This window comes from Rattus norvegicus, chromosome 12 (genome assembly GCF_021556685.1).
Source record: "Rattus norvegicus strain SHRSP/BbbUtx chromosome 12, alternate assembly SHRSP_T2T, whole genome shotgun sequence".
NCBI lineage: Eukaryota > Metazoa > Chordata > Mammalia > Rodentia > Muridae > Rattus > Rattus norvegicus.
In genome coordinates, this window is record NC_141545.1 from 45,915,162 (window position 1) to 45,929,750 (window position 14,589).

Genomic DNA, 14,589 nt, shown 5'->3' on the forward strand with positions numbered 1-14,589 from the left:
AGTTTACTCCCTCATCAGTCTCCACAGATGGATGGAAGCCCAGAACTTCCCCCCTGCACTGCCAAGCAGGCATACTTAAGGCTCCCACCTGCTCCTCCTGTATGTTATTTTGAAGGCAGTCGGCCGCATCCCTTTTATGGTTCCCCAGCCCTGAGCTAATTTTTTACCTAAAAATGCAAATCCCAGGCCAATTCCCCTCCAACTGGCTCTACCAGGATGCACACAGTAGAACGGCCCATTAGGTTCAGCGCCTGGAGGGGCTGCAGCTTCTTAATTGTCCTAGAGTGAGGCCATCCATCAAACACTCACTGTACACCACCTCCCCAGCCCACCCCCCACTACCTCAGCCGTCTGCGTCACCACCAATGACATCGGGCAACTCTGCCAACCTCCAGCGGAAAGCCACTCTGCGATCTTCAATTCTCACCTCGGAGGTTGGTTCCACTTCAATTTGAAGTAACGGATTCCCTTCCAAGCTGGAAATAGGAGAAAAACAAAAAAGCAAAATAACACCAGTGACCCTTGGAACCGTGGACCGGGGTAAGCCAGGCTCAGGAATCCAAAATGGAACCATCACAATCACAGAGCCTTCACTCCCCCAGGTCATTTCAACACCTGGGTCCACAGTCCACAGTCCACAGCTAAGCACAGAAAGAGCTCACGAGACCATTATTTAAAAACCAACTCTCCTGGTTTGCTCAGGGCTCGCTAAATGGCTTCCGCTTTAACTGGTGTAGCAGCCTCCTTTTAATTGGGGAAAAAAAAAAAAGTCACAGACGAGCAAATCCTCTGAGGTCTAAATGTACCTTGGGAAGGAATAAAGTCGTGTTTCTAAACCTCGGGCTCAGAGTTTCCTAGGAGGGTGTTCTTACAAAAGGGTTTAATTTCATTTTTAATTATGTGTTTGTGTATATGTGGTGTGCACAGGTATGTGCAAAGATAAGGAATAGCTGATCCCCTGGAGTTGGATTTATTCAGGGTTAAAAGCGGCCTATGATGGTTAGGGTTTTTTGTTTATTTGTTTTTGTTTTTTTTTTCTTTTTTTAAGTTTGATGCAAGCTAGAGTTATTTGGGAAGAAGAGCCTCAGCTGAGAAATGTCTCCATCATACTGGCCAGCTGGCAAGTCTGTGGGGCATTTGTTTTTCAATTAATGATTGACATGGAAGGACCCAGCCCACTGTGGGTGGCGCCATCCCCTAGGCAGGGATCCTGAGTTGTGCAATAAACAAAACAGAGCAAGCCACGGGGAAGAAGACAGTAAGCCACACACCTCCTTGGCCTCTGCATCAGCTCCTGCCTCCAGGTTCCTGCCTCCAGGTTCCTTACTCGAGTTCCTGCCCTGACTTCTCTCAGTGACAGTGTGAACTGAGGGCTGTACGCTGTAGGCTCTCTGTCTCTGCCCTACCCCTCAACCCCTGCCCCTGCTCTCTGCCTGCCAATCAGGCCGTAGCTCTCAGACACTTCTCCAGCACTGTGCTTCCTACCATGATGATAATGGACTGAACTTCTGGACCTGGAAGCCAGCCCCAACTAAATGCTTTTCTTTGTACGAGTTGCCTTGGTCATGGCGTCTCTTCACGGCAATGAAATGGAGACTTAGACAATGGGTGCTGGAGTTTAATTTGGCCAACCCCGTAGGATCCAGATGCGTCGACGGAAAAGAGCTTCCCTGGGTGGGAGAGGACTACATCCATGTGCGTCCCATGGGCAAAGCTCGAAAAGCCACGGTTGTATTCTAAGCACAGGTACTGGAGAGAAATGTGTCCACGTGTGGCAGGGCATTGTGTGTAAGGTCTGTCTTGAGTTGGGTGGACACACTAGGGGTATTAGGGCCACACTGTGCGCTGACAGTACAGTCACCTGTGTATTAAGAACGTGTAGGCCCCATCAAATGCATAGTCTTGTGAGGGGGATAGGGGATGCCGTCAGTGTTTAAAGAAGCCTTCTACACTTGAGGATGTGTGCTTAATGGAGTGCCCAGGAGACAGGGTGGCTTGGCTACTGACCACATACAAAACTGAGAACAGGTAAGGCAAAGCCATCGCTAGGAATGCTATGTCCCCTTCATACTTCTCTGATGGAAATTTAGCCACTCCATCTACCCATTCTATTGTGGGGCAAGTTTCACCTCAGATCTCAGGGAGCCGAGGGCCCTGAAGACTGAGTTAATCCATCTCTGTGCGTGAGGTAAACAGGAGGGGAAGGGTCGTCCTGGGTGACGTGTGTTAATCAATTATTTATGCGGAAGCCTTAGGAGGTGGGATGGACGTCTATGAGGACACAGTAGTCCCTCTCCTTGCCTAACCACCCAAGGGCAGCCCAGCAGCTTCTGTTACAAGGCGGGACTCCGGCTGAAGGGCTATTTAGTGAGTTCCCTCAGAGTCTGGCTACCCATTACCCCTCTCACACATTTAAGGAGATCACACAGGCAGCTCCCCGCACCGCTGCGGCAACTCTGGCTGCCGTTAATAACTTGGAGTTCATCCTTGTGCAGCTCTCGGAGCTGGTTTGTGAGCGGCAGAGAAAAGACCCAGAGATCTAGGTCAGCAAAGTACCCGCTGGTAAGACACCACTCCTTTGATTTTAGACATGCACCATGTCGGCTCCTCGAAAAGCCCTAATGCAGGTCAAGTGGGAGGGAGCCATTAGGGAGGCAAGAAGAAAGAACAGGCGGGTGGATATGAGAGCTGAGAAACTCATCACATCCCAGACTTAGGGCACCGGCACAAAAGAGAAGGAGGGTGGCTTCTGTGTCTGTCTAAACAATGGGTCACCAGAGGCAAGCACACACCAAGACATCCGTGGCCATATTGTTTGCAGCAGGGAGATCTGAATTCCACATCAGTATGACACCCTAGAGCCATTAAGGCCTTGCCTATGGAGAGCCCAGAATGACACGGGGAAGATCAGTGTCACCCTGTTAAAAATAAAGCAGGATTGTATGGGTGGTAACTGCCTTTGTCACAGATCACAAATACATGACCAGGACGAAGAGAGCTCACTACAACATTCTAGCAGGGGGAGCCTCCAAGCGGCAAGTGTCCCTTCGTCTTTCACAGAATATTCTAAAATTTCCCAAGTTGACTTTTGTTCATTTTATAGGGGTGTGAATAGCAGAGGCTGGCAGGCTCTTTCTGCGAGGAGTCAGAGAGTCAGTAGTTTTCACTTCTGTGAGCCGTTATGTTTCGTTACCGCCCCTCAACCTTCCTGCTGTAATGAGAAGCCAGCCAGTCAAGGCCCTGTAAACGCATGAGTATGGCAGCGTTTCAATAAAACTTTATTTATAAAAAAGAAAAGTAACAGATGGGATTTGTCTGACAGGCTAGGGTTTGTTGGTCCCAAGTGAAAACTGTGTATTTCCTTTCTCTGGACTCTTTTTCTTTCTCTCGTCCTGCCCTTCTCCCCTCCACTCTCTCACTTAGAAATAGGGATTGAGTCTGGAGCCTCTAAACCAAGGTATAGCCTCAGCCCCTTTCAGATATTTGGATCTGAGACAGAGCCTAAGTTGCCCAAGCTGGCTTTGAACTTGTGTATCCCAAGTATCAAGGATGGTGGGCAAGTGTCACCAGGCCTGCCTTTTAAAAAAGAGGAGACCGTGATGTAAATTAAAGTCTAGCTGTTGTCTGGAATCATGAAGAGGACACTTTGAGGTGATGGTATGACTTATAGACACTGCAGTTGCCACAGAGGGCCAGAGGCACAGGGAGAGCTGGCTCGAGGTGGCTAACGCAGCTTCTTGTCACTTCTCTCTCAGTGTGGGGTGCCGGGCCCCTCCTATCTGCCCAGTATCTTTCTATCCCTGATTCATAGCCTCCAGGCTTGAGGAAAATTGACTGAAGAAGGCTAAAGGTACTGGGGCTTAGCATAGGGAGTGAAGTCACTTACATTGTATTCGAGGTGACAGGATGCAGGATGACTTGGGGTGCTCGGGTGGGCGTCTCTGGTACAGGTACCACATCTATGAGTCAGAGATCACATTCATCAGAGATCGAATCATGACCCTTAACCCCCCCAACCCCCAAGAGACACAGCAACCAGGACTCACATCCTGTGTTATAGATTTCAACCTTGGCCAGCATTCCTTCCCCCTCCCCTGCCAACCTGGGCTTCCTCTACTGTGTAGCATTCTAGAGATTGGCAGTACTGGTCCTCACTGCCAACAGGGCTGGACAGAACACCTAAACATCCACTCTGCTGCCCATCCTTGAACCCTTCTCACATCCCTTTGGGTCAAGGGGGCCACTCAGTTCACATCCGTTAACTCAAGTCCCTCTGACTGGCTGGCTCTCTAGGCCGCTGCTGTGCTGGGTACTTTGTGTCTCATGGTACCCTTGGGATCTCCCATCCACTAGCTTCTCCTAATCCATGTCCAGACGTTATCCTGGACTGTGGAGACCCCACTAGTCTCCTCTCTGCTCTTGGCCTCTCTTCGCCAGCCCCCCACAACCCCTGATCCTCAGAGGGCCAGTTCCCAGAACACTCACCTGGGAAGATGAACTGCTGCTTGTATTTGTAATAGTGGGAAGCTTGCAAAAGACAGAGAAAAACAGTGTAAGGGCCACCTGAGCATGTTGGGTACCATGCCCACTTCCCATCATTACTACACAACCATTCTCTGTCACACTTTGGCAGACACTCTGAGTTACAGGCAGTAGTAACATACGGTACCCAAATATTTAATATCTCACGGTCTATAAAGTCAGGTGACACCCTCTGAGAGGCACTGTCTGTCTGTCTGTCTGTCTGTCTCTCTCTCTCTCTCTCTCACACACACACACACACACACACACACACACACACACACACACCACACCACACCACGAAGCCATAATCCAGAATAATCTTTGCTTTCACACATCCTTTATGCAAATTTTCAGCGCCAAACTTCCTATTGAATTTTCCTCTTTGCACCGTTATAAAGTGAGAGTGAACACAGTGACTCCCGTTCACACCAACAGATCCCCTTTACAGTCCGGAGGCTGGAGCAGTGAGAGGAGTCTTCAAGAGTCACAAACTGTGGTGTAAGGTTTGGAATTCCCGGAGAATCTGATCTGAACTGAAGGTGCTTTATCTCCCCCAAGAAAGCTCTGTCAACAGAGAGTCTGACCCAGCAATTCTCTTCCTTCTCCGCTTTGTTCTGACATCACTTCCTGCTGACCTTTGCGCCTGCCCCTGATGGGATCCAATTTAGCACAATGCTGCAGAATCTGTGCCCTTGAAATCTGCTACCTAATCGATGTCACCATGATCCTTTTGTCACAGCAGGTACAGACTTGGGGATCAGGGTGTGAGCATCTGTCTCCATTCTGTTTTCTCTTTCAGAGAGCAAGACGTTCTCCGCTTACTGTAAGCATGGGTCAATCTCTCTAATCTCTATGTCTAGTAGGAATAAGTATACAAATGATGTTTCCTGGACCTCACTGGCCGATTCTCTTAACCACCTAGTTTACCTGTGGCTCTCACACTAAAGGCCAAGGCTTCTAATCTGCCACTGGCTCCTTTGAGGTACGGGACGCAGAGTGTGGGCGAGCCTGATAGCTTATCTCCTTCCCTGAACAAGGACGTTTGGCAGAGATGGGGTTACACGCAAGCTAAGACTGCAGAATCCAGCACCAGAAGCAACTCGAGCGCCCACAATGGCACTGACAACTGCCACTTTGCTCCTCCTTGTGAGGTCTGAGTCTGGAGTCTAGAAGCTGATCCTGTAGCATTGAGGGTTCGCTCTGTTTACGTCCCTCATAAAATCCAAGCAAACCTCCCCACGTCTCAGTGTTCACAGACAATACTAGTCCCAGGTACAGGATACTGGGACCGTCTGCTCCACAGAAGTACGCAGTAGGCTCTGAGTACATCTGGGGCCTTGTTTCTTCTTCATCTTCAGGTTCAGCTGATCCAGGGCCCAAGTCTTTAATAAGCTATATCTGTACTAGTCACGTGTACATGTTTTTTCTTGCTGTGAGTCCTTAAGCAATACACGAGAGCTACATATACAATATTCATGAGGTGTTCTCAGTGTTGCGTGTTACCTAGAGATGGTTTAGTGTAAGGGATGTGTGGAGACCCACGTGCGTGTTACACAAGGACCTGGGCATCCTTGGGCAGTGCTATTCATGAAGATCCAGGAACCCTCGATCTGTGAGATGAATGCATTCGCCAGTGATGAAAAACAGACTCTCAGCTCTCTCAACTAACAGATGAGAATGATTTAGAATGAAGAGACAGGCAGATAGCTTCAAGTGCTAAGCTGTTGGCGGCGGGTGCAAAGGAAACACTCCCCTCCAGGCTCGAGTTGATTTACAAGCTCCTTCAGAATGGAGAGTAAATACCAGCATCTCAAGAGCCCCCAGTCCCCACAAACATAGGTGGGCGACATCTGTGGAGGGTGGACTAAAATCTCCTCTTTTTATTGTAGATTAAGGAATAGAAGCTCATTTGCTACTCTGGGATAGCCTTGGAACGTCAGTGGGATTATTTTGATTCCTAAATATAGGTGGGCAGGGATTGGGAGATAATTTGTTCCAGGTCACAAAGCACAGCTGTCCATAAGTAATAAAGATAGATAGATAGATAGATAGATAGATAGATAGATAGATAGATAGACAGACAGACAGACAGACAGATAGACAGATATAGATATAGATGATATAGATAAATGGATGGATGGATGGATGGATAGATAGATGGACAGACAGATAGACAGATATAGATAAAGATGATATAGATAAATGGATAGATGGATGGATAGATAGATGGATGGATAGATGGACAGACAGATAGATATAGATATAGATGATATAGATAAGTGGATGGATGGATAGATAGATGGACAGACAGATAGACAGATATAGATATAGATGATATAGATAAGTGGATGGATAGATAGATGGATGGATAGATAGATGGACAGACAGATAGACAGATATAGATATAGATTATATAGATAAATTGATGGATGGATGGATAGACAGATAGATAGATAGATAGATAGATAGATAGATAGATAGATAGATAGATAGGTAGATAGGTAGATAGGTAGATAGGTAGATAGGTAGATAGATAGATAGCAGTTTGCGGATCCAGGCCTTGCTGACTACACACTCCAATCCAAATCCCACACACAGCCATTTTGTCAACAAAAGGCTAAAACTGCAAAAGGAGCAACTATTACATCTCAGGCGGCCCAGCTGATCTTGGCCTTCCCAGACTGCGGCTGCCCTGAGGGATCTAACCTGCAGTGATGGTGGGCTGATGGTTCTTGCTTTTTTTTTTTTTCTTTTTGGTTCTTCTTTTCGGAGCTGGGGACCGAACCCAGGGCCTTGCGCTTCCTAGGCAAGCGCTCTACCACTGAGCTAAATCCCCAACCCCTGGTTTTTGCTTTTTAATACACGTTGTTCATGTTCTGATCTTGACACAAGGGCTAGCCTGGGCTGTGTGGATGCCCCCAGTGAGATTATAAAAGTCATTGTAAGAGGGAAGGTCAGAGGTCAAAGGGAGTCAACGAAGACAACAGGTGACCATAGAGGCTCAGACCCACAGCGTCCAGGGTAACCTGGGCTCACTGAGCCACTGCATTTTCTCCGCTGTCAAATCCGGTCTGAGCTTCTAACCTGAGAAATGTAAGATGCCTTTGTGCTATCTGGGGTCATTTGTTAGGAGGCAGAACTCTAAAGCTGAGCTACACCAGGTTGTTCATAGTTCTACCCTGAGCGTCTGGCACACAGTAGGTGCTCAACCGGTGCTTGCTAATGGAATCAATGGATGGATGCCCTCTGAAGGTCGAGACAACGGACAAAGAGAAGCTAGAGTCCTAAGAAGGGCGTAGGGTTTAAGTCGTCAGCACATTCATGTAGTCACTCAACACACATTGTGCCGTGCTGCAGGCATAAGCAATGCAGTCTAGTTTCCTGTTCTCATGGCACTAGCGTCCCAGGGCAGATGCACAGACTGAGAGCAAGTGAGTAAATCCCCAGGATCACATAGCGATGTGGCAGCTGGGTTCTGAAAAAAGGAGGTATGGCCTGAGACCAATTGAGATCTCAGGGACTATGCTGGCCCTTAGAGGGATACATGACAGTTGACAGAGACTCAGATGTGGTTGATGTCTGACAACAAATGACTGGTGACTATGGGGCATCATATCACCTCTGATACACACACACACACACACACACACACACACACACACACACGTGCACACGTGCACACATATACACACACGTGTACTCACACACATGCACATGCATTCACATGTACACCCACATGTACTCACAAACATACACACATGCACACATACTCACTCACCTGCATGAACATACCACATACAACACTCATGCTACAAACACACATGCATAAATGCACACGCAAGCATGCGTACGCACACACCACATGCATGCACATACCACACATACTACACACAAACACACACACAGACACATGCAGAGAGAAAGACAGAGACAGAGACAGAGACAGAGAGAGAGAGACAGAGAGAGAGAGAGACACAGAGAGAGAGAGAGAGAGAGAGAGAGAGAGAGAGAGAGAGAGAGAGAGAACCAAAAATCCAGAAAGTGGAAAACAGGGTTTGGTGAAATGTTGCCATCCAGATATGGCATTGCCCCGGCAACCACAAACACACAGCAATTGTGGTTTTGATTGGGCCCCATCTCCCCCACCCCAGACAGAGGAGATTTTACAAGGCCCCTCCATTCTGTCCATGAGGCTCCTCCTCTCCTGAGAACCCGATGGTGTTTGCTGGAGGAGGAAAGACATTTTCTCTAATGATGTAGCTACTAGAGGACAAGTGTGAAGAAGGAGTTCAGAGAGAAATAAATTGGGATGCTAGAGAGTAGCGGGGTGACGTACTAACCATGCATTGCATGGACCTAAGAGACTAAAAAAGAAATAGAAAAAGAAATCTTGCTGTGGCCACCAGAGGCGGCTTTACTTCTTGTTTCTCCTGTTTTAAGGCACCAGAATTTTTTTATTTCCTGGAGTGGTGTGCCTGCATGTAAGTGCATGAGTGTATGTGTGTGTGTGTGTGCATGCATGTAAGTACATGAGTGTGTGCAAGTGCATGAGAACGTGTGCATGTGTGTAAGTGGATGAGTGTATTGTGGGGGTGCACAAGTGTGCATGCACGTAAGTACATGAGCATATGTGTGTTACATGTGTGTAAGTGTGTAAGTGTGTGTGCATGTGCCTAAGCGCATGAGTAATTATGTGCATATGCAGGTAAATGCATGGGTATATCTGTGTGCATGCATGTAATTGTGTGAGTGTGTATGCATAAAAGTGCATGGGCATATGTGTGAGCATGCATATAAGTACATGAGAAGGTATACATGCATTTAAGTGCATGGGGATATGTGTGTGCATGCATGTAATTGCATTAGTGTATGTGGTGCATTTGTGTGCAAGTGCATGAGAATATTGTATGTGCATATGAGTTCATGTGTGCATAAGCATATTTGTGTATACATTTAAGTGCATGAGTGTGTGAACATGCATGTAAGTGTGAGTGTGTGAGTATGTATGCATGTATGTAAGTGCATGAATGTGTGTATGTGTGTATGTGTGTGTGTGTGTGTGTGTTGTATGCTAGGATGATTCCATAGAAAGAAGATCCACCCAGAAACCCCTTCATGCCGTTTGCCATGGAGACATCACAGCCATTCAAAACAAAGCTGGAGTCTCAAACCAGACTCATCTAAGCTCAGAGCCAGTCCCCTGGGACCCATATTGGATTTGTCCCAGGGCAGGAAGGCTCTGGGAAGGATGGAAGGCAGCAGTCAATCCAATGGGCCAGATGTGGTCACCAGCGCCCACTCAGCATATATCACGGTTTGCTAACATCTCATTCCCCCTGTGCTCCGAGGTCACCAGGTAAGTTAAATTGCCTGTTAACCTCGCAGCCCCTGCCGGACACCCTTGAATAGTCCAGATCAATCAACTGTAGCGATGCTGTTACATCCCGGCACTGACTTGCGCAGCCTTCCGAGACCTCAATATCTTACAGCCAGCCACACCCCAAGCTCCCTTCCCTACCTCCAGATGCTCAGAATCAAGAGTGTTGGGGAGCCAGAAGCTTGGCACCCTGGGAGATTTTGCTAGGGCAGGGGAAGACCTGTCTGCCTTTTGGGGACACTGTGCTTTGTCTTTTGTTTGGGGATCCACGTGTTCACATGCACTTCCCCATTGTACACATGACAGAGGTAGGTAAGGCAAAAGCCCAGCCCTCCGCCAGCCAGGCATAGTGGTGCACACTAACCGCACCACTCCAGAAGCAGAGGCAGGGGGATAGTGCTTTTGAGCTAACTCTGGGCCACGTACTGAGAGCTTATCTCAGTGAGTGTTTCTGTGCCAGTGGGGATACCAAATGGTGTGGCCCCTCAGGAGGAGAACCACGCTGAAGCTTCCTTTACAAATCACACAGTCCTGCCTCACGCACAAAGGCCCCAGGTTCAATCCCCAACACTGCAAGCAAGGAGGTCAAAACCCCTCTGTGCTCACTAGCAATGGCCATGAAGTACTGGCTGGTTTTATATTTTCGATGCACAAATGTGCGAAAAGAATTCACGGTGAACAATGCTAGTCTACCAATTACTTTGTAAATCATATTCTTTCCACCTAAAAACCCACGACGAACACCTTTGCATTCTGGGAAATCTCTGTAGAGCACTGAGCCCCTTTGAAAGGCGGCAGAGCGTCCTTCCAGCGCATTCAGCCTTTCTCCGGATGGGTACTTGACACGATTTCCGTTCTCCAATGTTGCAGTGACTAAGGTCCTTACACACAGATCCTGGTGTTCTTGGTGCAAGTGTCTGAATAGAGATTCCTAGAAGTGACATTGCTGAGTCCATTTGAAACTTCAGCCGGCAAACTAGCTTCCTCCAGAGGGTGACTCCAACGGCATTTGTGTGTGTGCAAGTACACACGGGTGTGAGGGCGTGTGCGTCTGGTGTGTGCACATGCTTGTAGCAGCCAGAGGCCAACTTAGGGGCCATCCCCAAGGCTCCTCCCACCTTGTTTTATGAGGTGGTGTCACTTTATCCGTCCCTCAACAATTTGGCTGGGCTGGATGCCTGTGAGATTCTATGAATCTCCAGCTCCCCGGTGCTGGGATTCCAAGCATCGGTCACTGTGCCAGTTTTTTCTTTCTTAAACATTATTAACTCAAGTTCTCACACTTGTACAGTAAGGACCCCAATGGCAACCTCACCAACCATTTCTTGGGTACCATAATGGCAGAGGCCCAGTAAGCAGAGCCTTCTTGGGCCCTATGGGGGCCCTGGAGGAGGCAGCAAGAGTCTTGGGTCTGATCCACTTGAAGGCAGACAGAGACCCTTCCTCAGGTCTAATGACAACGGCGTCACCAGGTCTCTCAAAGCAGCTCTTCCGCCATTTGCTTAGGGCGTGAGCTGAGAGACCCGAACCAGAGGTCATGCAGCTGAAGCAGGACCAGCAGGTGTGGATCTTGAATCCAGGACCTCCCACACTTGAGCCCAGACGGGCACCTGAGACTTAAGAAGTAGCCTGGCCCTGGCATGCATCCCCAGGGTCCTCCGCACAGCACCCCGTCACCAATCCCAACTACTTTGTCTCACTGAACTCCTGCCGACTCTGGAGCTGGTGTCTCTCTGTCTTGTGATTTAGCTAGATAAAGACAACAGTTCAATGCTAAGTGAAAGACACATCTCTTAGAGTCCCCGTGCCTCAGTTTCCTCGTTTGACAGGTAGAGGTGATGACTCTTGCTTTACATTCCCTCAAAAGGTGAAATGTACCATTGTATGGCGATGGCCCCATGTCTGTTGAACACACATCCACAAGTCTCCCAGACCCTCTCTGATGATCAACCCATTGCTTTCAGGCAAGGGCTCCCTTACCCGCTCCCCCTCCTGGCTGGCTTTGGCAATGACCCAAAACCCACCCTTATCTCTTCCCCTCCGATGGTATCCACCTGTCTCCACAGCACAGAAGAAGTACCTGGCAGGTTGAAGTTCTTTTTCTGTCTCGGGCACTGCGGGGAGGGGTGCAGGGGAGAAGGCGGCGTGGCACTGGGAGGGAGGGGGGGTGCCGGTGAGGAGGGCGTGGAGGACGTCGTGGAGGAGGGATTGCTGCTGGAGTCTGGCTGGTAGGGGACAGGGATGTGGTCCTGTGGAAAGAAAAACAGGGCAGGGGTCAGGGACAGGTGGGGGAGCAGAGACTCAGCAGACGGAATGAGCTGGGCAGGAAGGGGCTCCCAAGCCGACTTCCCCAGCAATGGCAAGCCCCTCCTGTAATTGTTAGATCTTTCCAGAGTCTAGCCTAGATCCGTGAGAGACCTGATCTAAAAAAACGAGATAGAGAGTGACAGGTGCCAGGGATATATACCCAAAGTCAACCTGTGCCTCCTCGAGTATATGGCCTCCAACACATACACACAGGGACAGCAGCACACCTGAGCCAGTCCGTTTAGAGGGGTTGCACTCAGATGTGGAGGGAAGTTTCTGGAGTCTCATTCCTGCTTGCTGTTGGAACTCAAGGCAGGAGAGGTTACCCACATAATGAAATCCGTGGAGGTGCCAGCCGTGCAGTCTGTGACTCTTTGATCTGGAGGGGCCCCATGCCGAGGTGCCCAGAGAACTGCCCCCCCCCCACTCTGACACTTTTCCTCCCAAGTGTTTATTAAAGAATCAACAGCCTGGCAGCTTGAGAGAGCGTGGGAGTAAGCCTTCAGCATCTTCCCCGGCATGCAGCTGGGTCCTGCATTATCTATCTTGCCCTCAGACCAGCTCCATCCAGGGAAGATGGAGTCCTTAAGTACGTGTGTGCAGAATGGCCTCGCTGGCTGAACTTTGGAAAGCAGATCAGTGGGTTTAACGTGCCCTCCTGCAAGACATGTCAACCTGAAGTTTAGGACCCAATCCCAGTTAGAACGAGGGTCACTGCAGATGTTAACGGAGACAAAGACTGAGAGACAGACTGGGTCCTGACTCTAAGGACGAACATTCTCATGACAGACAGGAAAGAGGAGCTACACGAAAAGAGAATGTGAGGACACACAGACACTGGAGGATTGCCACCAGAAGTCAAGGGCTGCAGGAGCCACCGGGAGCAGGAAGAGGCAGTTCTCCTTCAGAACCTTGAGAAGACATCTTTACTAACGTAATGACTTTGGCCACTGAGCAACACTCTGCTGTTTGAATGCAGTTTGTAAATTATCTCCCGGCGAGGAACATCTAAGCTACTTCCTCGTCGGGGTTGCTTCCTTTGCGTGTGTGAGGATACAGCTACTATAAATATTCATAACGAGGTTTGTGTGCACACATGTAGCTCTCTGGAGTGGCTTAGCTGGTTTCTACTTGCACCCTACCATGAGCAGTTTTCCCAGCAGCCAAGCCAGCACTCGGTGCAGTATCATCTCTCAGTCTCTCGGGCGCATGAGAATGGTACATCATGCCAGTTCAGCCATCAGCCACAGTGAGCATCCTCTCCCGGGATTGTTTGCCCTCTGGACTTTCCTTTTGGTTATGATTACCATAGATGGTTATTCCGTTTTGAGACTGGGTGCAATTTGGTTTCTCATGAAAGCACTTTGGGTTGTTCTAGCTCCTTCACCTTTTCATATCCTTAGAACAATAGTGTCTAGGGCTGGATAGATGATTCCGTGGTGAAGTGTGCATACTGCTCTTCTGGGAGACACAAACTTAGTTCCCAGCACCTAAGCCGTAAGGCTCACAGCGGCTGTAGTTCCAGCTCCAGGGAATCCAGCGCCCTCTTCTGGCTGCCTCCAGCACCTGCACTTATATGCACATACACACCTCCACACAATTAAAACACTAGATCTTTAAAGGCAAAGTCCTGGTGTCACTGGGGTCAGGCAGCCCACCTGACTTGAGGCCATTCCCCTAGGTCTACTTTCAGAGAGCCCAGCTCCTAAGAGTGACTTGCTGTCACTATCTTGCCTCTTGACAACCCTTACTCCTCCTCTCTTGCCTCCTCCTCCTCTTCTTCTCCCTCCTCCTCCTCTTCTCCCTCTTCTTCCTCTTCCTCTCCCTCCTCCTCCTCTTTCTCTTCACCCTCCTCCACTCCTGAGACTAAATCCTTTACACATACCACACATCCCATCCTCCCCATCACTCCCACAATGCCTCCCCATCACTTTGCCCATTCTACAGAGGGAAAAACAAAGGCAAACAGACATTGAACTGGCCCTGCTCACAGCAACACAGCAGATTAAGGAGCTGTGCTACAAACAAACTCAAGCTTTCTGACTCCAACATCTACCTTCTGCCAACCTGTCAGGTGAGGAACCAGGGCCTCTGTGAACTGGGATGGATCAGGCCAGACGGGAGACCGAGCGAGCCAAAAAAAAGGGGGAGGGGAGCAGGAACTCTTCAGAGCAAATTGGCTGAGAAATCTGTTCCCTAACCACATCATGCCTGACAACAAGAATCTGCATGAAGCCAGTAAGACAAGAGCGAGGCAAAAAATAGCCCAGCCCGACAAGAGCGCCTGTCCACCTCCGTGGCAAAGCCGCTGTCTGCACGGAGGCCAATCTCTGTCCGTTCCTGAGTGGCCCCTCCTGGCAGACAAGGAAAACAATGTCTCT

The 14,589-nt window shown here is 49.1% G+C and overlaps 1 protein-coding gene across 1 annotated transcript in view; it reads right to left on the reverse strand.

The window, feature by feature from the left end:
• Ksr2 (kinase suppressor of ras 2) overlaps positions 1-14,589 on the reverse strand; it is a 379,931-nt gene that overhangs the window by 65,983 nt on the left and 299,359 nt on the right. The window contains exons 10-13 of the mRNA NM_001447263.1: positions 11,982-12,150; positions 4,486-4,527; positions 3,887-3,959; positions 428-476 (exon numbers count right to left, since the gene is read on the reverse strand). Coding sequence (NP_001434192.1) covers positions 428-476; positions 3,887-3,959; positions 4,486-4,527; positions 11,982-12,150 — 333 coding nt within the window. The remainder of the gene's footprint in view (positions 1-427; positions 477-3,886; positions 3,960-4,485; positions 4,528-11,981; positions 12,151-14,589) is intronic.